This window comes from Salvia hispanica, chromosome 2, assembly GCF_029641045.1.
Source record: "Salvia hispanica isolate PSC_SH4W2 chromosome 2, Shi_PSC_v1, whole genome shotgun sequence".
In the NCBI taxonomy this organism is placed as follows: domain Eukaryota; kingdom Viridiplantae; phylum Streptophyta; class Magnoliopsida; order Lamiales; family Lamiaceae; genus Salvia; species Salvia hispanica.
In genome coordinates, this window is record NC_142693.1 from 62820648 (window position 1) to 62847661 (window position 27014).

Sequence of the window (27014 nt, forward strand, 5' to 3'; positions counted from 1 at the left end):
AGTTGGAGAAGGATTTCAAGAACATCAAGAACGACAAGGATTCAACCTACGGGTTTTATTTGCTTTAGTTTTATGTTCAAATTGCTTTCCCTTCAATCTATGTTTTTAGTTTATTCAGTCATGTGTAACTAAACTCATAGGATTCTAGGGATGTGTTAGTAGCAACTTTGGTTATACAATTCCGTTTTCTATTTAATATCCGTTTTGTTTTTACTTTGTTTCTTCCCTAAGTTAATCATGATGCTTCATAATTGAGTGACACAATTATGTATGATTCAATACAACTTGCTTCATAACTGTGACAGAGTTCTAGCGAGTTAGATCCACTTAGTAGACACTACAGTTAGCTTCCTTTAAAACGGCACTGTTAATTGAGAGTGAGGACTTTTCAAGGGTCTTAGGAGCTTTTTGGAGTTACGTGTTAGGATTGACAACCCTAATGTTAGTAATCAACGTTTGTATCGCATGAGCATAAGCTAGGTGACTCGTCCTTTCAAAGTATTAACTGTGCTAGGGTATTGTAGTTTGGAATTTGTATAACCATAAAAGTGAAAGCACATCCCTGGAATTCCCCTTATCTCTATACTTTTCTCTCTGTGATTTGCTTGCATTTAGTTGTTTACTGTTTTTAATATTTACTGTTTTCAAAAGTTTCCAAAAATTCTTGTTTCTCCAGATAGTAATTGAGTTCTAGTAGAAGATAGACACTTTGTGTACATCTTCCCCGTGTTCGATACCCGGTACTAACCTTTTGCTATACTATACCTACTCTGTATACTTGCAGGTATTTATAGTGCAAATAAAAAGTGCATCAGCTATACCACACCAGTGTCACTAGTCATTCTAAAGGTAAAGACGACTTTCGAATGGACACTGCAACCTTTCACGATAGGTAGCCAAAGCCTATCTAGGTTGTGAAAAAGTTTTACTTCTACAAGGTACCGGTTGGGTCACCTACTGTGATGACCTGTTCCACGACCCAACCTTCAATGTAGAAGACTTAGACTGATTTTACTTTCCGGCGCTTTAATTATATAATTTAATATATAATTAAATACGGTCAATACCCATTAAAGTAAAATACACAGTATGAAGAAAACATTTATTATTCTCATTAAATAAAGAGTGTTTACAATATACAAGCAATTTATCAAATTCAAAATAAACTCGAAAAATGCTTTTTAGTATATATGTTCCAACAGTCTTCCGTGCCCACAACTCTTAAATTATATCTTTTTGGAGTTGAATATGAGCATCAACTTGGCGCATGTTGGCATGTGCCTGGAGACGGCCGGCTTCATCGTGAGGTACCCCCCTTCGTACGTTGGGGGTGGCCACGCCGTGGCTTGGAACGGCTGCATCAGTATCGTCATTGGCCCAATTAGTCAGTTGTACGCTTTCGTCTTCGACGATCATGTTGTGCAGGATAATGCAGGCGTACATTATATCAGTAATGCATTTTACATCCCACAAACGCGTTGGACCCTTAATTGCCGCCCATCGAGATTGGAGCACACCAAATGCGCGCTCCACGTCCTTGCACGCCGACTCCTGCCGTTCCGCAAAGTAGGCCTTCCTGTCATAATTTGCGTGCCTGATCGTCTCCACAAAGACAGGCCACCTAGGGTATATCCCATCCGCCAAGTAGTAGCCCATATCATGCCGGTTGCCGTTGGCCACAAATGAGATGGCCAGACCGATGCCCTGACACATCTCGTTGAAGAGGGGCGACGAGTTGAGGACGTTGAGGTCGTTGTTCGACCTGGCTACCCCAAAATACGCATGCCAGATCCACAACAGGTAATCAGCTACGGCCTCGAGGATTATCGTGGGATTCTTTCCCTTGTAGCCGGTCGTGTAGGCCCCCTTCCAGGAAGTTGGACAGTTCTTCCACTCCCAATGCATACAATCTATCCTGCCTAACATCTCGGGGAACCCATGCTGCTCCCCGTGTATCTGCATCAGATTCTGACAATCTTGGGGGGTAGAGCTTCGAAGGTACTGATCACCGAAAATTGTAATCACGCCCTGACAGAAAAACTTCAGACATTCCAGAACAGTCGTCTCACCGATGTGGAGGTACTCATCCCACATGTTTTTCGCGCCTCCGTAGGCCAACTGTCTGATTGCCATCGTGCACTTTTGAATAGGGGTGTGGCCGGGTCTGCCAGCCGCATCGTGCCTGAAGCGAAAATAGATATCGACTCTCCAAAGCGTCAGCGATACGCATAAACAACTCCCTGCGCATTCTGAAACGCCGCCTGAACATGTTTGCGTTAAACCGCGGGTCCGGTGCGAAGTAGTCGTCTTATAGCCGCTGATGTGCAACTACGTGATCCCGATCAATCACTGTTCGGTGGTGGACAACGGGTCGAGGGCAAGGTACCGCCTGCTGTTCGACCCTTTGCATGTACCGCTCTATCTCGCGGTTCATGTAGGCCTCCATAGCCTCGTTCATCCGCCGTTCGTACTCCTCAGCATCCCCACCACTACCACCACTGTTACCACCCGCGTTACTCATCGCTCGATGTTGCTCTTGTACAAAAATTTAGAGAGAGAGAAAACTCGTTAAAACAAGTGGTGCAAATGAAAATGAAACTAAAATCGCGTATATATAGTGTTTCAAAAATTTTCAAAAATAAAAAAATAAAAAAATGTGTTGGCCGATCGGCACGCCACAATGGCGGCCAGCGCATCGGCGAGCGCATCGGCCAGCAATCGCCTATTTTCTCGCCGAAAAGGCGCTGGCCGATTACAATGGTTCGGCTAGCGACGCGAATCGGCTAGCCAGGGCGCTAGCCGGCATTGTGGATGATCTTATATTATAAATAAGAGAAGATTACATTCTTGGTCCAAAACTTTGGTCGAAATATCAAACGCAGTCTTCATTCTTTCAATATATATCCTCATCTCACTTTGACTCAATAATATTTTTGTACTTTTATAATTAACTAGTAGCACTCGTTTTTGGAGGGAGTACCATAACATCATTGTTGTTTAGAATTTAAACATTGAAGGGAATTGATATCGTTTATAAAAGAAAAAAAATTAAAGAATGAAAAAATATTATTTCAAATTCAATCATTGATTCCCTGCAATTTTCTACTCTCTCCGTCCACAAAATATAGTCTCATTTGTGGATGGTACAGATTCTAATGAGAAATTAGTATTGTAAGAGAGAATGAGAAAAAATAGATTAAGTAAAAGATATATGGAGAAAAAGTAGCATGGAAGAGAAAGAGAAAGAGAAAGAGAAAAAAAGAATAAAGTATGAAAGAGAACTTTCTATTTTTAAAAATGTGACTATTTTTTTTGGACATCACGAAATGATAAAATAAGATTATATTTTATGGACGGAGATAGTAATATTTTTTTCAGGGAACCTAATAATTTATTCATAGAAATTAATAATAACATATGTCTCTAATTAACATGAACCTAATATTCTAATGATTGGTCTAAGGTAATTAAAAAAAATTAGTACTCCCTCCGTCCCATAATAGATATCACACTTTTGTTTTTAATTTGTCCCATAAAAGATACTCCCTCCGTCCCGCTTTAGCAGTCCCATTGACTTTTCTGCCCTATTTTTGAAAAATTATAAAAAATAGTTAAAGATGAGAAATAGTAAATTAAGAAAAAGAATAATATAGAGAAGAGTGTTATCTACATTATTGTCTCTATTATTTTACCATTTCTCCACTTTAACTATTTTTTATCATTTTTATAAAAAGATGGCAGAAAAGTCAATGGGACTGCTAAAGCGAGACGGATGGAGTATCACATTTCCTCTTTTAAAAAAAGTACCCTCTCACATCAATTATAAAATTATATTTTCTCTCACTACTTTACACACCAAATAACATCTCCTAAAATCTCGTGTCATCTCCCAAATGTGACATCTACTGTGGGACGGGGGGAGTAATAAGCATTCACAATAAGGGACGTCAGCACGGACTAGCCATAGGCTAGCGGGAAAGGCGTGGCGGACGTCCGCTATTGCTTTAGGCTAACGCGACGGACGTCCGAAAGACGGACGAGCTCTCATCTGCTATCAATAGGCGTTAGTCGATCGCTGGCCGCCTATTGTGCGGCGAACTGCACGGCGAACGATAGATTAACCGATTTTTTTAAAAAATTATTTATAGTCTATATTTACTACTCATTGCACTTAATTCTTTTAACATTTGATAAACACCAATAATTAAAATAAATTAATCGTATTTGCCAATTTATTTGCTAGGTTAGGACGTTGGCTAGCCTATTGTTAAGTTGTAGGAAGTCTTTGATGATGTGGCAATATGTGGGAAGTCCTTGATGATGTGGTCTAGCCTATTGCTAGCCTATTGCTAGTCCATGTCTAATTCGCAGCCTATTGTAGATGCTCTAAGCAACTTCATTTCTTTTTGTCCAAAATCCAAATTATTTTCGTTGAAATTTCAGATATAAGCATACAAATACTATGATGCGTTTCTCCTTTGGTATCTCGTAACCATGTTTGTTGTGGCATACCGCATGACTAGAAATTTGACAACCTAAAAAAAAAAAAAAAAATCAAAATTTGGAACATATTTCCTTTTCAAAATTCAACCCGTCTCTTGTGGTTACAAAGTACTCCACTTCCATCCCATCCCATAATAGATGTCATATTCTTTAGAATTTATCCCACAAAAGATATCACATTTCATTTTTATTTTAAAAAGTTATCTCTTACATTAACATAAATATAGTATTACTATTTTATTTTCTCATTTCACTTAATAGAAAAAATAACATCTATAATCTCATGCTAATATCCAAGTGTATCATCTAATATGAGACAGAGAGAGTAATAATTTAGCTCTTAAATACTCACTCCATTCCACCATAATTGAGACATTTCTTTTTGACATTGAGATTAAGAAAAATATTTTAGAGTGTTAAATGGAAAAATAATGACGTAAGAAAGAGAAAAAAATAGATGAAACAAAGTGGGAGAGATAAAAGTAGAGAGAATAAAGTGAGAGAGAGAGAAAATATGATGATTATTTACCCCCCATAGGAATGTGATCAAATGCGAACTCTAAATATTGTATAAACTCCAAACTATGATCTGGATCGTTAAAATATATACAGATGACAAAATAATGGCAATAGAAAATATCAATAATGTGTTAACAGTTGATGCTATGTTGGCATTGTATTGACATTGTGTTGACATTAAAATCTTAAAATTTTATACTGTGTTGACGTTGTGTTGACACAGTGTTGAAAAGTTTGGAGTTTGTATAATATATGAGTTTGCATTTTATCTCTGCCATCATTACTATAGATAAAAATGACTCAACTATGATAAAACTTCTCAAAATGAAAAAATGACACAATTATAATAAAATGGAGGGAGTACGTGATTAATAAATGCTTTTTTTTAAATACGGGATTAATTAACTCACAAATTAAAGTGACTACTTTAATTTATATTTCTCACTATCGTAAATCAATTTAGAGAAAGTGAATTATAATCTACTCGAAACATAAATTGATTATATATTATTTAATTTCACATAAATAAATCTCTGGTCATTCGTACGGCCGGGTCAAATTGCATTGGTCGGCTTAGATTCTAATACCATATGCATATGTACGTATTCTTTCTTTTTTCGGATGGTAACTCAAAACATGGGTGTGAATCATAATAATGTTTGGATTCAGATAACGATGCAATCTCAGGTTTTGGAAGAAGAATTAGAGAAGATATTAGTAACAATTGATTTTATTACGATACAAGTCATGATATTAGACAATAATGTGTAGCTGCTTCAGAAGTAAAACAACGTACGTACAACACGCTCTACATTGCTTAGCTTGGTTGAATCCGAGGCTGAATGCATCAAAAATATGCCGTTGAATGGCAAAACTATGAATTAGCCACACAATTAAACAACAAAATATACATCACTATATTTTTAAATGTAAGAATCTAGCCATAGAAAGACTTCTACTTCTCATTGTAAGGCCTCTTCTTCATAAACCAAGCAAGGATCTTTTTCCCATAAAGAATGCTTTGCATGGATGCTGCATTAATTTGAACAAATCTCTTCAAAGAATAATACAACTCTCCCTGTTACAGAACCACATGTAAATTAGGAGCGAACGAGACATGGTCATAACAAAACCCCGTGTATTAAGGCGTTTCAAATGCATCAAAACAAAAAGTGGGATGTCTCACCTTCGCGGCTGACAATGCATTTTGAATGAAAAAATTTCCGTAGGGGTTGACTAAAAGCATCGAGGCGTTCGGGCTTTGAAGCAGCTCTATGGTAATAATCGCAGATACTTCATCTCCCGACCGTAAGAGCTTCCCTACTACATTGCTGGCATACTTGTTTCAGGAAAGAGACACGAAACAGCCTTCGAACCGTCTCAGAATATATTTTGTGAGTTCTGGCATCTCCATCTCGAGAAGATGTTGCACCACATAGTTTCTACACATAAAAAAGATCAAACAAGTTAAGAGATCCACATCAGTCTTACCTCTATAAAAGAAACTAGATAGGAATGGAATGATACCCGTAAGGATCTTCAGCAAGTTGCACAGCGTTTTCTATTATCGCAAAGATTAATTGTGTTCTTGCTTCACCACAACTCCACAAGCATTATCCACGCATGATTGTATTACAACACATCCGCTTTTACTTGTCCCAATACTGAAGCAGTTTGCGGTGATCTCATGCAAAAGGTGCTGCCAATTTCACATCCAATATTAGATAAATGATTGATGGATCAACAAAATAGGTCTGTAAAACAAAGCACTGCGACTCAACTTGTTCGACACCGTGAGATATAGCAGGGGACTAAGTTACACAGCATGCCTCTACTTTTACTGTATAGTTATTATATATTAGACATTGAACACTTCTAAGACAAAGAGATTCATTCGATAATACTAAACAAAGTTTCCGAGGGTCAAGTAGATCAAGATTGTTTTTGTGCTTAACATGTCAAAAATTTCCTAGAAACATCAGTCTTCCACAACCTTTAGCTGAAACACGCACGAATCAAACGAGTAACTAAAGATTCGTAACTGTTGAGAAAGTTTGGGAGAAGGGTTTTTTTTGTATTCACTTGTATTGTTAGGGCATGTTTGATAAGTTAGTAATACCAAGATAGAGATTTATATATGGACATTTCTAATTGTTTGATATCATAGTTAAGCTTAACTCAAAGCCCAATATAAGACAAGGGCTCTCTCCAACCTTACCAAAATTATAACTTTAACTATGTTTATGTAACCCACCAATTTGTCAAGTTAAGCCATGTTATTTAATATACTATACAAATTTAGATAATTTCTTTTCTATCAAACAACGACAAAAAAAAATCATATCTTTGGATATCTTGACATGAAGCCCGTATTTCTTATCTTATTTTACATATCTGCTCATATCCCATCTTTTTTATCAAACGAGTCCTTACAATGAGTGACACGCCTTCATATTGGCTCCAATATTACAAATATGGTAAACCTAGATCTCTCTACTCTAATTTTGGTAAATTATCAATTTAGGATCAATTATAATTAATCACATCATTCTTGATTTCTTCCAACACTCCCCCTCAAGTTAAGTAACGGGGTTTCCGATACTTAACTTGCTCAATACCTCTCTGAATGATTTTGAATTTACCGCCTTGGTCAAGATATCAGCCAACTGATCTTCAGACTTGACATAGGGCAATTCAACAATCTTTCCTTCAAGCTTCTCTTTGATGAAGTGTCTATCAACCTCCACATGTTTGGTTCGATCATGTTGCACTGGATTTTCTGAGATACTAATGTCAGCCTTATTGTCACAAAACATCCTACATGCTTGTGATGATTGAAGCCCCAATTCGGTCATAAGCCTTTTCAACCACAGCATCTCTGTCAAACCACTCCTAATCCCCCGAAATTTTGCTTCTGCACTAGACAGTGCAACTACTTTTTATTTCTTGCTCCTCCATGTTGAAAGATCCCCCCCAACAAAGGTGAAGTATCAGTGAATCCATGTATTTCCAAGTGCCCATAATTTTCGAATATCAGTCCATGCTCGGTTGTTCCATTCAAGTAGCGCACAATCCTTATCACTGCCTCCCAGTGATCTGCTTGCGGTGCATGCATAAATTGACTGACAACTGATTCACTTGGATTTTACATGATTTTAGAGGGTAGTTTTACTTGGTTTTGATCATATATTGTGTACTTTGAGACATGGTTATAGTTACTTCTCTATTATGTTGGTATTTTGACCATTTTGTGAAGAATGTGTAGAAAAATGTACAAAATATGTGGATGTGCAGCTACTCAATGTTCGAGATAGCTTTTCTGGAGATTTTGAAGTCCGATTCGCATGTAATGTATACCATTCTCTTCGTCTTCGAAAGCGCTTCGCGTGGATATCTTAAACGTCTCAATCGAAGTTTGGTAGAAGAATTTATGGCCGTTTTACCAAGACTGCGCAGAGCAGTGACATAGCTGGCGACCCGCCAGGTTCGCATGCAAACGAACCTGGCGACCCGCCAGCAAAACACGAAAAAAACGCCTCCAAACACAACTTACACGCCTTCAACCCCAAAAATACTACTTTTTCACCTAGGAAGAAGAGAAGAATGAGCAGAGGACGAGTATTCATCGCAAGATTGAAGACGAGACCTCCAATCCGCCCAATCCAATTCTAGGAGTTTCTACCTTTAGTTTATTCTTGCTTAAACAATGTTTTTGAATACTTCTTTGAATATTTCTTTGACTTTTGTGTTGAACATGAGTAGCTAAATCCTTTAGAGTTCTACGGGGGAGATACAATGATTCTTATGTTTAATTGATTTCCTTTTTCTATGCCTTGGCTCATGTGGTTATTTTGATTTCTTCTGTGCTTATACATTTATTAGACTAATCACCTTATAAATGCATGTGGATTTTACTACAAGAACTAGAAGTGAGTAGTTTAATTTGAAAGAGAAGAAATTGACGTCTTTGCCAATATAATCGAGAGATTTGAGCCTTTGAATGAAGCTAAGTATCTTAGGAGCTATTAGGAGTTGTTGCCTTAGTTCTAGGAAGGAGACTTGAGCCTTTGAATAGCAAGATGTGTCTTTATGCTATCAACTGAAAGACTAGGTCTTGATAAAATACTATTTCTTAATCTACATACGTTAACATTGAGCATACGGTATTGATTATGCACTACTTTGACTTATCAAATGGTCCGGGTTTTTCGCAACCCAATAATCTTGATATATTGGATAGTGGTGATCAATATCTAGCGGTGCTAGGATTGCTATTACGTTGAATCGTGCGCGAGGTAAGTCTCGTTTGATAATGTCCTCAAGAGAAGCTCGAACAAAGTTTTATTATTCGGAAAACTGGCCAGTTGGAGTTTTATTAATCTATGAATAATAAATAAATGTTTCTTGCTAAGTCCGCTCTTGGAATTAATAAGATGTTAATTAATTAAGTACATAGCAGACATTAATTAATTAATGGACATTTATATCTTAAGCGTGGGAAATAAATAATAAACAAAACGGAAGCCCGGATTACTTGTAATTTCGGATTTGGATGGGGGGAGTTCAATATTACTTCTGTAGTGGCTGCTCGTAATATTTTAATATAAGCTTGTATTAAATTGTGGGTTCAATTTAAATAGTAAAAAGCTAATTGGGGGAGCTCATATCCAAAATCTTCCATAGATCTCTGTTTGGGCCCAAAAGGAACTTAATATAAATAGGAGAATAAATAAGACAGAATTAGATATTTTTCATTATGAACAATCACGCCAACTCCCTTATGAGTGGGGGACGAATTTTATTTAATTTCCTCTTCATGAGTTTTTCAGCTCCTCCTTCGTGAGGAATTTTCTGTCTTCTTTATTCGAGTCCTAGTATTTTGATAATATCAGCCCACCCTGATGTCGAGATACAGTTCGGGAACCAGTCAGAAGATCCGTGGTCTAGTATTGAAGATCATCGTGGAGAAGACGCAAACAATCGTCGATTCTTTGGAGAATCAAACCGGTAACTCTAAACCGTAGAAATCATGTTTAGGATTTATATATTTCTAATCATGAATTATTTGCGTTCTAGCATGCAATTATCTGTTTAACATGTGAATTGATTAATAGCATAATCGGTCAAATAGATCCTTTTTTGATTTATTTGTTTTATACAAGTCTTCCGTTGTGCAAGGGGCACCAAACCCCAGCAGTTCATGCTTCCACCCCCGGGTTTCACCAATGAGTTTCGAAATGGAGAAGTGTGCAAATTAAAGAAGACACTTTATGGGTTGAAGCAATCTCCAAGAGCATGGTTTGGCAGATTCACCGAAGTAATGAAGAAATATGGGTACCAGCAGAGTAACTCAGATCACACCTTGTTCCTCAAGAAGAAGAATGGAAAAATCACATGCCTTATCATCTATGTTGACGACATGATTATCACAGGAGATGATGACGTAGAGATTAGTGAATTGCGGAAGAATTTGTTTAACGAATTTGAGATGAAAGATCTAGGTCTCTTGAAATATTTCTTGGGAATTGAAGTGCTCCAAAGGAAATACATACTTGACCTTCTAGCGGAAGTGAGGATGATAGATTGCAAACCCGCCGACACTCCAATGGTACAAAACCATGGGCTGCAGATAGTTGAAGGAGCAAAACTTACTCACGGGGGAGATATCAACGATTAGTTGGGAAACTAATCTATCTCTCACACACACGGCCAGATATTGCCTATGCAGTGGTTAGACATTGAGCAAGCCTAGTTGAAAGTTGGTTGTACTTAGAAAAAAGAAAAAGAGAAAAGAAAAGAAAGAAAAAAAAAGAAAAAAAAAAGAAAGAAAAAAAGAAAAAAAATAGTATATAGAGAATAATTCAAGATCTTTGGAAGTTTGGAAGAAATTAGACAAAGTCTAGTTATTGTTGAGAAGTGTTTTGGTGAATGGTTGAAGTTGAAAGTGGATTGTGTAATGTCTTAGAATTTCACATCTTATTGGGAATTTAGTCACTTTAGCCAAATATTACCCTACCTTGCCAAAGAGCCTACATTATAACCTAAACAAAAGACCTTTCGGACTCTAGATTTATTGTCACACGAAGTAGAGGAGAGGTTAGACATTGAGCAAGCCTATGGTAAACCATGCATTTTTGATTGATTTGAGTGTTACTTTATATCTTATACACTTTGAGTGAGGTGATTATACACACATATATATATCCCGAGTGGAGCATGAATTCAAGGTGATGGAATTTGAGTAGTAAAAGTGCATTCGATGGCTTAACTTGATGGAATTTGTATTGTGATATGCTCCTTTATTCCGTATTCTTTGAGACGATGATGATGTCTAAAACTCTTTTGAATCCAAGTTTCTTCTAGTGATTTTTCTTCATTGCTCGAGGACTTGCAATTGTTTAAGTTTGGGGGAGTTGATTCACTTGGATTTTACATGATTTTAGAGGGTAGTTTTACTTGGTTTTGATCATATATTGTGTACTTTGAGACATGGTTATAGCTACTTCTCTATTATGTTGGTATTTTGACCATTTTGTGAAGAATGTGTAGAAAAATGTACAAAATATGTGGATGTGCAGCTACTCAATGTTCGAGACAGCTTTTCTGGAGATTTTGAAGTCCGATTCGCATTTAATGCATACCATTCTCTTCGTCTTCGAAAGAGTTTCGCGTGGATATCTTAAACGTCTCAATCGGAGTTTGGTAGAAGAAGTTATGGCCGTTTTACCAAGACTGCGCAGAGCAGTGACATAGCTGGCGACCCGCCAGGTTCGCATGCAAACGAACCTGGCGACCCGCCAGCAAAACACGAAAAAAACGCCGTAAGCAGCTGGCGACTCGCCAGCTTCGACGCACACCCAACCTGGCGACCCGCCAGCTTCGTCGGGCAGCTTATTTCGGGCCCAAAGTCAACCCTAGGTATATATATGCCTAGGAAACGCCTCCAAACACAACTTACACGCCTCCTACCCCAAAAATACCTCTTTTTCACCTAGGAAGAAGAGAAGAACGAGCAGAGGACGAATATTCATCGCAAGATTGAAGACGAGGCTTCCAATCCGCCCAATCCAATTCTAGGAGTTTCTACTTTTAGTTTTATTCTTGTTCAAACAATGTTTTTGAATATTTCTTTGAATATTTCTTTGACTTTTGTGTTGAGCATGAGTAGCTAAATCCTTCGTAGAGTTCTACGGGGGAGATACAATGATTCTTATGTTTAATTGATTTCCTTTTTCTATGCCTTGGCTCATGTGGTTATTTTGATTTCTTCTGTGCTTATACATTTATTTGACTGATCACCTTATAAATGCATGTGGATTTTACTACAAGAACTGAGAAGTGAGTAGTTTAATTTGGAAGAGAAGAAATTGACGTCTTTGCCAATATAATCGAGAGATTTGAGCCTTTGAATGAAGCTAAGTATCTTAGGAGCTATTAGGAGTTGTTGCCTTAGTTCTAGGAAGGAGACTTTGGTTCTAGGTAGCAATCTACAAATTATATGCTTTGAGAAAAGATATAGTTTTACCTTAGCGATAGCTTAATAACCCTTGAGACCCTTTGTTGGCATAGTTAGGAAGTTAGTTGAGCATAAGATAGTTGTTATCGATCCCGTAGGATTCTACCCTTCTCATCCTTGATATACATCCGTTTTCTTATTTGCTTTTAGTTCTCTAGTTATTTTTAATTGTTTTTACCTTGCTTTTAAATAGATTTAGAAAAACCAAAATTCTGATTCATCTAGATAGTAGTTGAGGTTGGTTCGTGGTAATTAGGTTGACACTCATTGTCTCTGTGGATACGATACTCTTTGCTTACTATTTGCTACATTAGCCCCGTACACTTGCGGGTATACTTGTGTTAAAAATAAGTTGAGTCAAGTTTTTGGCACCGTTGCCGGGGATAATTTTGTGTTACTATAGCCTAATATCGTGATAAAAATTAAGATTATTAATCTAGATTTTACTTGCTTTATTTTATTTTTCTTTCTTTTTGAGTTAGTGTTTTTCTTTTCAGGTTGTATGCTCACTCGCTCTAAGGGGCAACCATTAGAGTTATTTGATCCTGAGATCGAAGCATCCAACCGAAGGAGAAACGCTCAGAGAAGGCTCAACCAAAGACGATCACTTTCGCCTCTTAAGAGAGATAGGGTGACGACACCATACCATCCTCAATGCATGGTTTACCATAGGCTTGCTCAATGTCTAACCTCTCCTCTACTTCGTGTGACAATAAATCTAGAGTCCGAAAGGTCTTTTGTTTAGGTTATAATGTAGGTTCTTTGGTAAGGTAGGGTAATATTTGGCTAAAGTGACTAAATTCCCAATAAGATGTGAAATCTAAGACATTACACAATCCACTTTCAACTTCAACCATTCACCAAAACACTTCTCAACAATAACTAGACTTTGTCTAATTTCTTCCAAACTTCCAAAGATCTTGAATTATTCTCTATATACTATTTTTTTTCCTTTTTTCTTTCTTTTTTTTTTCTTTTTTTTTCTTTCTTTTCTTTTCTCTTTTTCTTTTTTCTAAGTACAACCAACTTTCAACTTGATAAGCTAAACACGACCAATTTCTTTCAACAACTAAACTCTCCAAATTCTTCTTTTCATAGCTCAACAATTCTAGAGTCTAGGATTCCCAACCCACTTGATTAGCTTGACAAAAGAAAAGGCAATAGGCTCAAACTTGGCTATCAAGGGTAGTATTATATAATAAGGTTAGTGTTTAGGTAAAAATGAGGCTAACAACAATGGCCTAACATCTTCCCCTATCTTTAAGGTCACTATGTAAACTCAAGAAGACAAGGAGCAAGTTCTAGAAACACATACACAATTGATGATAAATCACACATGAAAGAATTAAAAGCTCAAGTCTCACTGGGCAAATAGCATGAATCAAGGCAAATAAGCAATTCGTTACTTATGCATCCTATTACTTAAACTCTCAAGTCAATGGTCAAGTGATAGCTCAAAGTGGAAGGTTCTTTTATCATAGACGACTAGTCTTCACCTAAATTACTACCAAATTTTTCAATTCAATTTCAAAACCCAACCAATCAAAGTAAGCATTCAAAGAGTTCTAACAAAATAATTCTATCCTAAAACAAAATAAAGCAACAAAAGCAATAAGATACGTACCTCGTTAGTGTCCCTATCCACCATATCATCCCCCCAAACTTATTCAAAGCTAAGCAAAGAATAAGTTTGAAAAGTTGGTGGAGAAGGGAGACTTACATGGTAAGCAAGCAACAAAAAAAACACACCAAAAACAAAATTAAAAGTTACCTACTAGGGGTTACCTCCCCTATAGTGCCTTTGGTTATCGTCGTTGGCTCGACGTCCTCCATGAGCTGCATCATGTCACGCCATAAATGGTGGTGTTGGATTTTCTATCAATCTTGGAAGCATATGATCTAGCCAATCTCTTCTTCCACCAAGTAGTTTTCAAAGCTCCATCACAAATTTTGGTTTCCACTTTGGGTGAATTTGCAGCTTTTGTTTTCTTCTCCTTCACTTTAGGATTTGATGCAGTCTCTTCTTTAGAAATTGATCCATCACATGAACCAAACATCCATCGCGGCAATGAAAAATCCCTTAATGTGGACTCAATTGCTTGTGTCTTTTGGACCTCTACAACATGCACAGCTTTGCACTCCATCTTCATAACAAGTTCCTCATCTTCACGACTCTTCATAGCATTATAGATAGACAAAATGTGTCGTTTGTTGCCCATACGAAGAGTGAGCTCTCCATTTGCTATATCTATCAATGCTTTTCCCGTTGCTAGAAATGGACGCCCTAGGATAAGCGGCACATTCATGTCTTCCTCCATATCCAATACTCCAAAATCGACGGGAAATATGAAGTCGTGTACCTTCACCAGAACATCCTCAACAATTCCTTTAGGATAGGTGACTGATCTATCTGCCATCTGGAGTGTGATTGTAGTCGGCTTGAGAGTGCCGATCTTCATCTTTCTGAAAAATGATAATGGCATCAAATTTATGCTCGCCCCCAGATCACACAGTGCCTTTGTCTGTCTGTCATTTCCAATGACGCATGAGATATTGAAACTCCCAAGATCTTTAAGCTTGGCAGGTAGCTTCTTTTGAATTATCGCACTACAGTTTTCAGATATGTTCACCGTCTCATAATCAATCCACTTCTTCTTCTTGGAGAGCACATCTTTTAGGAACTTTGCATACGTAGGCATCTCTTGCAGAGCTTCCACCAATGGTATATTAATGTGCACCTTCCTAAAAATATCGAGAAATTTGGAGAATTGCTCATCCAACTTTTTCTCCTTCACCGCAAATGGGAAGGGCACTCTAACTGTCATAGGAATGGAGGGAGGGGGCAGCTTTTCTGGCATTGCGTCTTTCTTGGTCTGAATGTCCACCTTATTCTTTCCCTTGGAATTCTCTTCTGCTCTAACATCTTCCTCTGGAGTACTCTTCTTTTCCTCTATAGGCATGGAAGGTCCTTCATAGCTTTTACCACATCTCAAGTGTATGGCCTTGCAGTCTTTGGGATTATTTATGGTCTGTGCTGGAAATTGCCCTGGCTGATGTTGGACACCTATAGCTTGAGAAATTTTACTAATCTGAGTATCAATGCTGCACATTCAAGCTTTGCACGTCGTTTTCAACCTTCCCCAACCTTTGACTAGTGCTCTCCATGTACTTGTCAGTTTTCTCCATGTACTTGGTAGTCTGATTCATGAATGCTGCCAAGATATCTTCTGTAGTAGGTTTCTTCTGCTCATCGACCATTCCATTAGCTACTGTGAATCCCGGTGGTGGTTGCAGAGCATTGTTTGGATTCCCATAGGAGAGATTGGGATGCACCTTGTTACCATAGTGGTTATAGTTACCACCCCCTTGGTTGGGGCGATAGTTGTTGAAGTTCATGTTATTCCCTCCTTGGTGCACATAGTTGACACCTTCAACTCCTCCTTGGATCTCTGGCCCTGACTGTCTCATCTCCATAATTCCCAATTGTGTGGTCAAGAGATCAAGCTGCTTTGACATTCTATCTATTCTATCATCTTCTGTAGCAGAGGACACCCAGTATGACTTGTTTCTTTCATTATTCCATCCTTCAACAGTGGAAGCTACTCTCTCAATCACTTGCATGACATCATTCTCTCCTAATTGAAGGAGTGCTCCTCCTGCGCTTCAATTCAGTTCACGCATTGCATCTGGAGTACACCCCCTATAAAAAGTTATGACTTGGTGTCCCGGACTTAGACCATGTTTGGGGCATCTTTTCAGCAGTGTCTTGAATCTAGCCCATGCTTCTCGGATTGTCTCATGAGGCAACATCTGGAACTGAATTATCTCTGCTTGCCTCTTTAGAACTTCACTGGGTGGGAAATACTTCTCCAAAAATAATTCTACCATGGCATCCCACGTTTTAACAGATCCTGACCCCATGCTGTCGTACCAGTCTCTAGCATCATCTCTCAAGGAAAATGGGAATAGCCTTAGTCTGATTTGTTCATCTCTCACCCCATTAAGCTTCACCGTGTTACTGATCTGAATAAACTTAGTGAGATGCTTGTTGGGATCTTCGTTGCCTTTCCCCGCAAAAGCATTAGCCTCAGCCATATTTAGCAATCCTGGCTTGAGCTCAAAATGATTGGCATCGATCTCATCGTTGCCAATTGGTGGGTCCTCTACCTCTCTGTAAGCGTACATATTTTGCACTGGCACCATGTCTTGTTGTGGTTCAAAAACTTGACTCAACTTATTTTTAACACAAGTATACCCGCAAGTGTACGGGGCTAATGTAGCAAATAGTAAGCAAAGAGTATCGTATCCACAGAGACAATGAGTGTCAACCTAATTACCACGAACCAACCTCAACTACTATCTAGATGAATCAGAATTTTGGTTTTTCTTAATCTATTTAAAAGCAAGGTAAAAACAATTAAAAATAACTAGAGAACTAAAAGCAAATAAGAAAACGGATGTATATCAAGGATGAGAAGGGTAGAATCCTACGGGATCGATAACAACTATCTTATGCTCAACTAACTTCCTAACTATGCCACCAAAGGGTCTCAAGGGTTATTAAGCTATCGCTAAGGTAAAACTATATCTTTTCTCAAAGCATATAATTTGTAGATTGCTACCTAGAACCAAAGTCTTCTTCCTAGAACTAAGGCAACAACTCCTAATAGCTCCTAAGATACTTAGCTTCATTCAAAGGCTCAAATCTCTCGATTATATTGGCAAAGACGTCAATTTCTTCTCTTCCAAATTAAACTACTCACTTCTCAGTTCTTGTAGTAAAATCCACATGCATTTATAAGGTGAACAGTCAAATAAATGTATAAGCACAGAAGAAATCAAAATAACCACATGAGCCAAGGCATAGAAAAAGGAAATCAATTAAACATAAGAATCATTGTATCTCCCCCGTAGAACTCTACGAAGGATTTAGCTACTCATGCTCAACACAAAAGTCAAAGAAATATTCAAAGAAATATTCAAAAACATTGTTTGAACAAGAATAAAACTAAAAGTAGAAACTCCTAGAATTGGATTGGGCGGATTGGAAGCCTCGTCTTCAATCTTGCGATGAATATTCGTCCTCTGCTCGTTCTTCTCTTCTTCCTAGGTGAAAAAGTGGTATTTTTGGGGTAGGAGGCGTGTAAGTTGTGTTTGGAGGCGTTTCCTAGGCATATATATACCTAGGGTTGACTTTGGGCCCGAAATAAGCTGCCCGACGAAGCTGGCGGGTCGCCAGGTTGGGTGTGCGTCGAAGCTGGCGAGTCGCCAGCTGCTTACGGCGTTTTTTTCGTGTTTTGCTGGCGGGTCGCCAGGTTCGTTTGCATGCGAACCTGGCGGGTCGCCAGCTATGTCACTGCTCTGCGCAGTCTTGGTAAAACGGCCATAACTTCTTCTACCAAACTCCGATTGAGACGTTTAAGATATCCACGCGAAACTCTTTCGAAGACGAAGAGAATGGTATGCATTAAATGCGAATCGGACTTCAAAATCTCCAGAAAAGCTGTCTCGAACATTGAGTAGCTGCACATCCACATATTTTGTACATTTTTCTACACATTCTTCACAAAATGGTCAAAATACCAACATAATAGAGAAGTAGCTATAACCATGTCTCAAAGTACACAATATATGATCAAAACCAAGTAAAACTACCCTCTAAAATCATGTAAAATCCAAGTGAATCAACTCCCCCAAACTTAAACAATTGCAAGTCCTCGAGCAATGAAGAAAAATCACTAGAAGAAACTTGGATTCAAAAGAGTTTTAGACATCATCATCGTCTCAAAGAATACGGAATAAAGGAGCATATCACAATACAAATTCCATCAAGTTAAGCCATTGAATGCACTTTTACTACTCAAATTCCATCACCTTGAATTCATGCTCCACTCGGGATGTATATATGTGTGTATAATCACCTCACTCAAAGTGTATAAGATATAAAGTAACACTCAAATCAATCAAAAATACATGGTTTACCATAGGCTTGCTCAATGTCTAACCTCTCCTCTACTTCGTGTGACAATAAATCTAGAGTCCGAAAGGTCTTTTGTTTAGGTTATAATGTAGGCTCTTTGGCAAGGTAGGGTAATATTTGGCTAAAGTGACTAAATTCCCAATAAGATGTGAAATTCTAAGACATTACACAATCCACTTTCAACTTCAACCATTCACCAAAACACTTCTCAACAATAACTAGACTTTGTCTAATTTCTTCCAAACTTCCAAAGATCTTGAATTATTCTCTATATACTATTTTTTTTCTTTTTTTCTTTCTTTTTTTTTCTTTTTTTTTCTTTCTTTTCTTTACTCTTTTTCTTTTTTCTAAGTACAACCAACTTTCAACTAGGCTTGCTCAATGTCTAACCACTGCATAGGCAATATCTGGCCGTGTGTGTGAGAGATAGATTAGTTTCCCAACTAATCGTTGATATCTCCCCCGTGAGTAAGTTTTGCTCCTTCAACTATCTGCAGCCCATGGTTTTGTACCATTGGAGTGTCGGCGGGTTTGCAATCTATCATCCTCACTTCCGCTAGAAGGTCAAGTATGTATTTCCTTTGGAGCACTTCAATTCCCAAGAAATATTTCAAGAGACCTAGATCTTTCATCTCAAATTCGTTAAACAAATTCTTCCGCAATTCACTAATCTCTACGTCATCATCTCCTGTGATAATCATGTCGTCAACATAGATGATAAGGCATGTGATTTTTCCATTCTTCTTCTTGAGGAACAAGGTGTGATCTGAGTTACTCTGCTGGTACCCATATTTCTTCATTACTTCGGTGAATCTGCCAAACCATGCTCTTGGAGATTGCTTCAACCCATAAAGTGTCTTCTTTAATTTGCACACTTCTCCATTTCGAAACTCATTGGTGAAACCCGGGGGTGGAAGCATGAACTGCTGGGGTTTGGTGCCCCTTGCACAACGGAAGACTTGTATAAAACAAATAAATCAAAAAAGGATCTATTTGACCGATTATGCTATTAATCAATTCACATGTTAAACAGATAATTGCATGCTAGAACGCAAATAATTCATGCTTAGAAATATATAAATCCTAAACATGATTTCTACGGTTTAGAGTTACCGGTTTGATTCTCCAAAGAATCGACGATTGTTTGCGCCTTCTCCACGATGATCTTCAATACTAGACCACGGATCTTCTGTCTGACTGGTTCCCGAACTGTATCTCGACATCAGGGTGGGCTGATATTATCAAAATACTAGGACTCGAATAAAGAAGACAGAAAATTCCTCACGAAGGAGGAGCTGAAAAACTCATGAAGAGGAAATTAAATAAAATTCGTCCCCCACTCATAAGGGAGTTGGCGTGATTGTTCATAATGAAAAATATCTAATTCTGTCTCATTTATTCTCCTATTTATATTAAGTTCCTTTTGGGCCCAGACAGAGATCTATGGAAGATTTTGGATATGAGCTCCCCAAATTAGCTTTTTACTATTTAAATTGAACCCACAATTTAATACAAGCTTATATTAAAATATTACGAGCAGCCACTACAGAAGTAATATTGAACTCCCCCCATCCAAATCCGAAATTACAAGTAATCCGGGCTTCCATTTTGTTTATTATTTATTTCCCACGCTTAAGATATAAATGTCCATTAATTAATTAATGTCTGCTATGTACTTAATTAATTAACATCTTATTAATTCCAAGAGCGGACTTAGCAAGAAACATTTATTTATTATTCATAGATTAATAAAACTCCAACTGGCCAGTTTTCCGAATAATAAAACTTTGTTCGAACTTCTCTTGAGGACATTATCAAACGAGACTCACCTCGCGCACGATTCAACGTAATAGCAATCCTAGCACCGCTAGATATTGATCACCACTATCCAATATATCAGGATTATTGGGTTGCGAAAAACCCGGACCATTTGATAAGTCAAAGTAGTGCATAATCAATACCGTATGCTCAATGTTAACGTATGTAGATTAAGAAATAGTATTTTATCAAGACCTAGTCTTTCAGTTGATAGCATAAAGACACATCTTGCTATTAGATCCGTTCAATGCTAGATAAGGATTTTCCCTATGTGCATCGAAGAATCGTCTTTATTTCTAAGTCTTACAATTCAAGGTTTTATTATTCAGAAAACTGGCCAGTTGGAGTTTCGAGTGGGAGAACGATGGCGCTAGATTAGGGTTTTCCCTATGTGCATCGAAGAATCGTCTCATCTCGTGACTTCGCTTTCCAAATTTAGATTAGGGTTTCCTAACCCTTGGAATTAATTTTGGAAATAATTCAAGATTAATTTAGAATTAAGATTTGAATATATCTTGTAGATTTTATATATTATATAAAATTTGATTTTGTATTAAATCATGGATTAATTATAGATTTTATCCTTATTATATGAATTTGTAGGGATTTAATTCCTAGATGAATCCTAGTTAAATTTGGATACTGACAATCTAATTTTTATTTATATCCTATGGATTAATGTGGATTCATCCCTAGATAAATCCTAGTTGGATTTAGATAATGATAATATTATTTTATTCTTATCCTATGAGTTTATATGAATTTATTCATAGATAATATCTAGATGGATTTGAATAATGATAAAATAATATTTTATTCTTATCTTATTGATTTATATGGATTTATTCCTAGATAAATCTTGGATAGATTTGAATAGTTATAATATTATCTTATTCTATGGATTTATATGGATTTATTCCAAGAAAAATCCTAGATGAATTAGGATAAATATTTATATTAATTTATTTTATCCTATGGATTTAAATAGATTTAATTCTATTAAGACAAATCCTAGATGGATTAAAATAAGTAATAATCCAAGTTATCCTTATCTTTTGGATTTATGTCCTAGATAGATTAGGATGTTAATGATATTTAAGAAAATCTTTATTTAATTGGATTTAGATAAATTTATTTATCTAGGAATCCTAAGTAATGTTTGATATATTCTAAATGTCTATTCTAAATAGAATTAAGATTTGTATAGATCTTGGTTGATAGGATTTTATTTTTATCTTATGGATTATGATAGAATTGTTTCTATCTAGTAATATCCTAGTACGATTTAAATAATGATAATCATAGGTCAACGTTATCTTGAATTGTAGGATTTGATTTTATCAAAATAAAATCTAGAATAATCCTAAATGGATTTGGATAGTTTACACTATCTTGACAAATCCTAAATGAATTTGGATAATCATTGTCCACAATAAAACTTAATTATTTAATTGATTCTCCCTTGACTAGATTAAATAATTGTCGTTAATTATCCAGTATGTTTAAACGCCATGCATTAAATGGATGTATCTGTTTACTTGATGTTTATCTATTTTAAGTGAATTATCCTCTTTATCTGCTTATGTGATAATTATGCAAAAACCATATAAAAATATCTAAGTGATGAATACAACAAGTGCGTTGTATACGGTCTCCATCGGTTGGTTTGCAAATTTATGAAGCTAGTTTCTAATATTATCGCCACCCATGCTGTGGGGACAATAATCCTAAGAAATGGCAAGTTCATAAGGGTAGACTTCTCAAATATAAATAGTATGAACTAGAAAATAGTTTCTAATATTATCGCCACCCATGCTGTGGGGACAATAATCCTAAGAAATTACAAGTTTCAGAAGTTCAAACAGAATTTATGAGATAGCTTGGTTTTGTTATCAGCACATGAGCATTGTTATGGGAGTGTGTTGTAGAAACAAGATTCTGTAATGCTAAATCTGATGGTCGTGCTTAGGCAACATTTGGCGGCCATGCAGTGCTGCGGTCTCTGGACTATTCATCGGTGTTGTGACCAGTAAAATTGCTAAAATTTTAATGCGTATTGACCTCTGCTTGAGGGCACAAAATTTTAATTTTACAGTTGCAAGATACATATTTGTTTTGTGGTTATTTGCGATTATGTATTGAGCATGAGTATGTGATAATAAGTTTATTTGTCAAATCTTCATTATGTCATTTAATTTTTGTCTGCGATCCTTAAAGAAAGTAAACTCGAATGCCTAAATTATGTAGACCGGAAACGGAAATGGATAAGATTCTCATCGCTAAAAGCTTGGAGTTTATACTCAGTGATTCATGTCCTCCATTTCCTCGACATAATTCCACGAAGAATGTTTGAGAATACATTATGCATGTACTTGACAAGATCTTTGAGGAATAAGGTCAAGCTATTTTCCTTTAAGTAGCTCGACAAGTCTTGGTTAATGACGATGAAAGATGGATATCAATAGAATCTGTCAAGATGATTCGATTGGAATATCCTAAAGTGACAAAATTTTTTGAGGATCTTTTGATCACTCAAATAGTTTCCGACACAAGTCATCGCCTAAAGTAATAAGAAATGACTACAAGAAGGCTTAACTGAAAAGTAGAAAATCTTCAGAGTAATAGTCGTTATAATACTGTTAGAGGAAAGTAACATGATAGATGACGAATTCATAAAGGCTGCATTTTTCTTAAGTCCTAGTTCATTTGAACAAAAAACTAGATATGGAAATGGGAGAGCCTAAATTGTCATCAAAGTTTGTTTAAAGCGAGAAAAGATGCTTTGTGAGTTGGATTGACCTATTTTATAGAAGGACAATGACTTACATGACAATGCAACTTCTAAGTAAGAGATCTTGATCCAGTTAGGTTTTTGTTGCAGTGGGAGCTATTTATGGCTCTTAATCATTGAATGATAAAGTATTTATGGTTTTAATCATTGAATGATAAAGTATTCAACAACACATCAACTTCTTAATCATTGAATGATAAAGTATTTATGGCTCTTAGTCTTAAGGCCAAGAAAATACTTAGCAATTGTTCGAACTGATCTAGACTATCAAGATTTTAACAATTTGTTTGTTAAATAGCTTGAAAGTCGAGAATGTCTGTTTGATGCACTATGAGTTGGAATCGTTTGATTCAGAATACTTATAGAAGTGCAACATAGAAAGACTAGTGAGTCTTAATGGTTTACACCATAAGAAGACGAGCAAAAGGTTATGATTAGTAGTGGGAGTCTAATCTCCGTTGACGAATCCAAACATTCTTCTAATGAATGGGATAGTTATGTAAGAAGGAATCGAAGTCTTTCTAAGACAAGTTTGATTAAGTGATGAGTTGTACTCATTAAAATCTTATCATTGATGGAATAAACATTAAAGAAACTACCAACATCAGTACCTTCTACAAAACACGAGTTGTGGACTAGAACGTCTCTAGTCTAGCACATCTCAAGGTGTAATGTTGTTCCAACACGTGTTGGAAAAGTGTCCAAGAAATTGGAGTTGAGTATTGAGGCATACTTTAAGGTTTGTCTCAAATGATGTAAGATTATAAGTTCTGTAATCTTCAAAGATATAATTCTTGTATGAGGATCAAGAGATGAACTTCAAGCCTAACAGCATGATACCTCTCAAAATAAAGAGGAAGATATTTTCCACATTACCAAGAAGTCATACCATTAGAAACTTTTGCACTAATAAAATCAACTTCTGTACCTAAGATTGTAAGAACCATGTCGTAGTGGGAGCGTTCCACTTGAACACAACAAGTTCATGGGTCTAAGAGTGTCGGAAGACTCAGTCTTAGATTAACTTGAACATAATCCCTTTAACTACAATATAGTATTGGTTAATTTGGATAATCGTCTTAGAAAAGGTTATAGATTCCATATTACAATCTAAAATAGACAACATGTTTTAAAAGACTTGCAATACTACCTATAGGCTGTGTCAGTCAGTGGGAGCAAGTATCTTTGAAAGTGTAAATGTGGATTGCAAATGGCTAGACAATGACATTGGGTTATGCCCAAAGAGAATTATCTTCTCGCTGTCGTTGTGCCATGATTATTCGATCATATTGTCTATTAGAACTTACATAAATTAGAATGTATGTATTATGATTGTCAAGACAGCCTTCCAGAAATAGAAGTCTTGAGGAAATCATCTACCAGAACATTCTAATTGATATGTAATTAAGGACAAGAAACGCATGATTGGAAGCTTATATAGACCTTCGTGGTCTTAGGCAAGCTTCTAAATCAAATTATATGTGTTTTATCAAAATTGTCAAATATTTGGAATTTGACTTGTGTCCTTAACGGTGCAGTAAACATAAGGAAGTTGAAAGTGCATTACATATGGTATTATTGGTACTCTACGATGATGCAATCTACAAAAGTTGCAAACAACTAAGATTGTCATCTGGCGTAGGAAACTGGTTGTCTGCCCAGTTTAAGATAAAAGATTTAAGAGAAACTAATTACATTCTTAGCATCTAAGTCCTTTTAAGATTGCTAGAAAGAATGTTGAGATTCTCTTAGGAATTCTATATCTATACATTGCTTGGAACATTTTAGCATTAGAAATTCCATGAAAAGGTTTATACCTTTCAAGATGGAATTGTCTTGTCTCTAGTCAAGTGTCGTTTGACACTTGGTGAGATCAAGGATTATGAGACTAGTTTCGGAGATAGTTGTCTCATGTATGCTATAATGTGTACTAAGTTTGATATTAGTTGTGCTTATGCATGAAAAGCGTATATCATATTAACCATGGCAAAGGACTTTGATTGAGGTAAAGAGTATACGATAGTGCTTGAGAAAGACTAATTGTTATATTCTAGTTTACCAGTCGTTCATGTAATGTCCTTGGGGTTACATTGACTTAGTTTTATGACTAATCAGTGATCGAGTAAGTCATCCTCTGAATATGTGTTTACCTTAGGAGTATATTCCTAATAGCTTTAATCGTAAGTTTGAGTATGCCTATGAATATTGCATTTGGAGTATGACTCTAGTGAAGGCTAACTCAAGGGACACACGAGCTAATAAAGCTAAGAAATCACATAGAGAGATGAAATTAATTAAAGATCAAGTACGCAGCAAAGACATTACGGTGGAAAAGATATGATCAGAGAACAACCAAGCAGATTTTTCACATAAAATGCCTTTGTGGCAGCATGTTGATGTGAAATGAATGGTGGTTCGATATATCTAGTACCAATACCTGCTTTGTGTATAAGTGGGAGATTGTTAGGTTTAGTATACTGAAAAGCATGTTTTGAGCAAGTTTCGCTCGAATAGAATCTTGCTTGTATACATAAAACTCTATAATCCACTCTTAACCCGATTCAGTATTGTTTGAGCAGTTTCGCACGCATAGAATCAGTATATTATTACATTGTGTTTGCTTGTGCATTTATAAGATGTTTTATAAACATTTAAATGTATAAGAAGCAAACAAAGTCTAAGTCTTTTGCTTAGTAGACTGGTTGTGGGCGTCATCCACTTTAAGGTAACACAGTCGGTTCTATGCAATGCTTTGCAAAAGAAAAAGAAGAATTTCACAACTCAGATAGGCTTAGACTACCTATCGTGAAAGGTTGCAATGTCAGTCTGATTATTTCTAAGCCTTACTGAAATAAGATGACATTGGTGTGGTGTAGCACTGAATGGATCTAACAACATGACGTGTCTTTATGCTATCTACTGAAAGACTAGGTCTTGATAAATAACTATTTCTTAATCTACATACGTTAGCATTGAGCATACGGTATTGATTATGCACTACTTTGACTTATCAAATGGTGCGGGTTTTTCGCAACCCAATAATCCTGATATATTGGGTAGTGGTAATAAATATGTAGCGGTGCTAGGATTTCTATTATGTTGAATTGTGCGCGAGGTGAGTCTCGTTTGATAATGTCCTCAAGAGGAGCTCGAACAAGGTTTTATTATTCAGAAAACTGGCCAGTTGGAGTTTTATCGCTCTATGAATAATAAATAAGTGTTTGCTAAGTCCACTCTTGGAATTAATAAGATGTTAATTAATTAAGTCCATAGCAGACATTAATTAATTAATGGACATTTATATCTTAAGCGCGGGAAATAAATAATATAAATAATGGAAACCCGGATTACTTGTAAATTCGGATTTGGATGGGGAGTGCAATATTACTTCTGTAGTGGCTTCTCGTAATATTCCAATATAAGCTTGAATTAAATTGTGGGTTCAATTTAATAAGTAAAAAGCTAATTGGGGGAGCTCATATCCAAAACCTTCCATAGATCTCTGACTGGGCCCAATATGAACTTAATATAAATAAGAGAATAAAGGAGAGACAGAATTAATTAATCAGTAGTAGAAATTTCTGTTCCCCTCTAATTTTAGAGGAGCTCGAAAATTCTCTCAGCTCTCCTCCGTGAGATTTTTCTGTCTTCTTTATTCGAGTCCTAGTATTTTGATAAGATCAGCTCACCCTGATATCGAGATACAGTTCGGGAACCAGTTAGAAGATCTGTGGTCTAGTATTGAAGATCATCACGTGGAGAAGGCGCGAGCAATCGTCGATTCTTTGGAGAATTAAATCGGTAACCCTAAACCGTAGAGATCATGTATTAGGATTTATATTTTCTAAGCATGAATTATTTACATTCTAGCATGCAATTATCTATTT

The 27014-nt window shown here is 36.5% G+C and overlaps 1 protein-coding gene and 1 pseudogene across 1 annotated transcript; both read right to left on the reverse strand.

Annotated features, from left to right (window-relative positions):
* Window positions 1–5977: 5977 nt before the first annotated feature.
* On the reverse strand, window positions 5978–7898 carry LOC148932877 (pumilio homolog 12-like; annotated as a pseudogene).
* Window positions 7899–14379: 6481 nt separating this feature from the next.
* Window positions 14380–16741, reverse strand: LOC125199726 (uncharacterized). Its single transcript, XM_089065270.1, has 4 exons — window positions 16276–16741; window positions 15674–16194; window positions 15055–15588; window positions 14380–14955 (listed from the first exon to the last, which is right to left on the reverse strand). Exons 1-4 carry the CDS (start codon window positions 16739–16741, stop codon window positions 14380–14382), a joined length of 2097 nt encoding a protein of 698 aa, XP_088921396.1.
* Between the last annotated feature and the right edge of the window lie 10273 nt (window positions 16742–27014).

Bases quoted from the DNA above. Each gene is read 5' to 3' on its own strand.
- LOC125199726 (XM_089065270.1), bottom strand. From the start codon at position 16,741: ATGGTGCCAGTGCAAAATATGTACGCTTACAGAGAGGTAGAGGACCCA. The intron at 16,195-16,275 runs GTCTAAGTCCGG...ATTGAAGCGCAG, and splicing joins GAAAAGATGCCCCAAACATG to GAGGAGCACTCCTTCAATTA. The intron at 15,589-15,673 runs GTTGAAAACGAC...GTCCAACATCAG, and splicing joins CTAGTCAAAGGTTGGGGAAG to CCAGGGCAATTTCCAGCACA.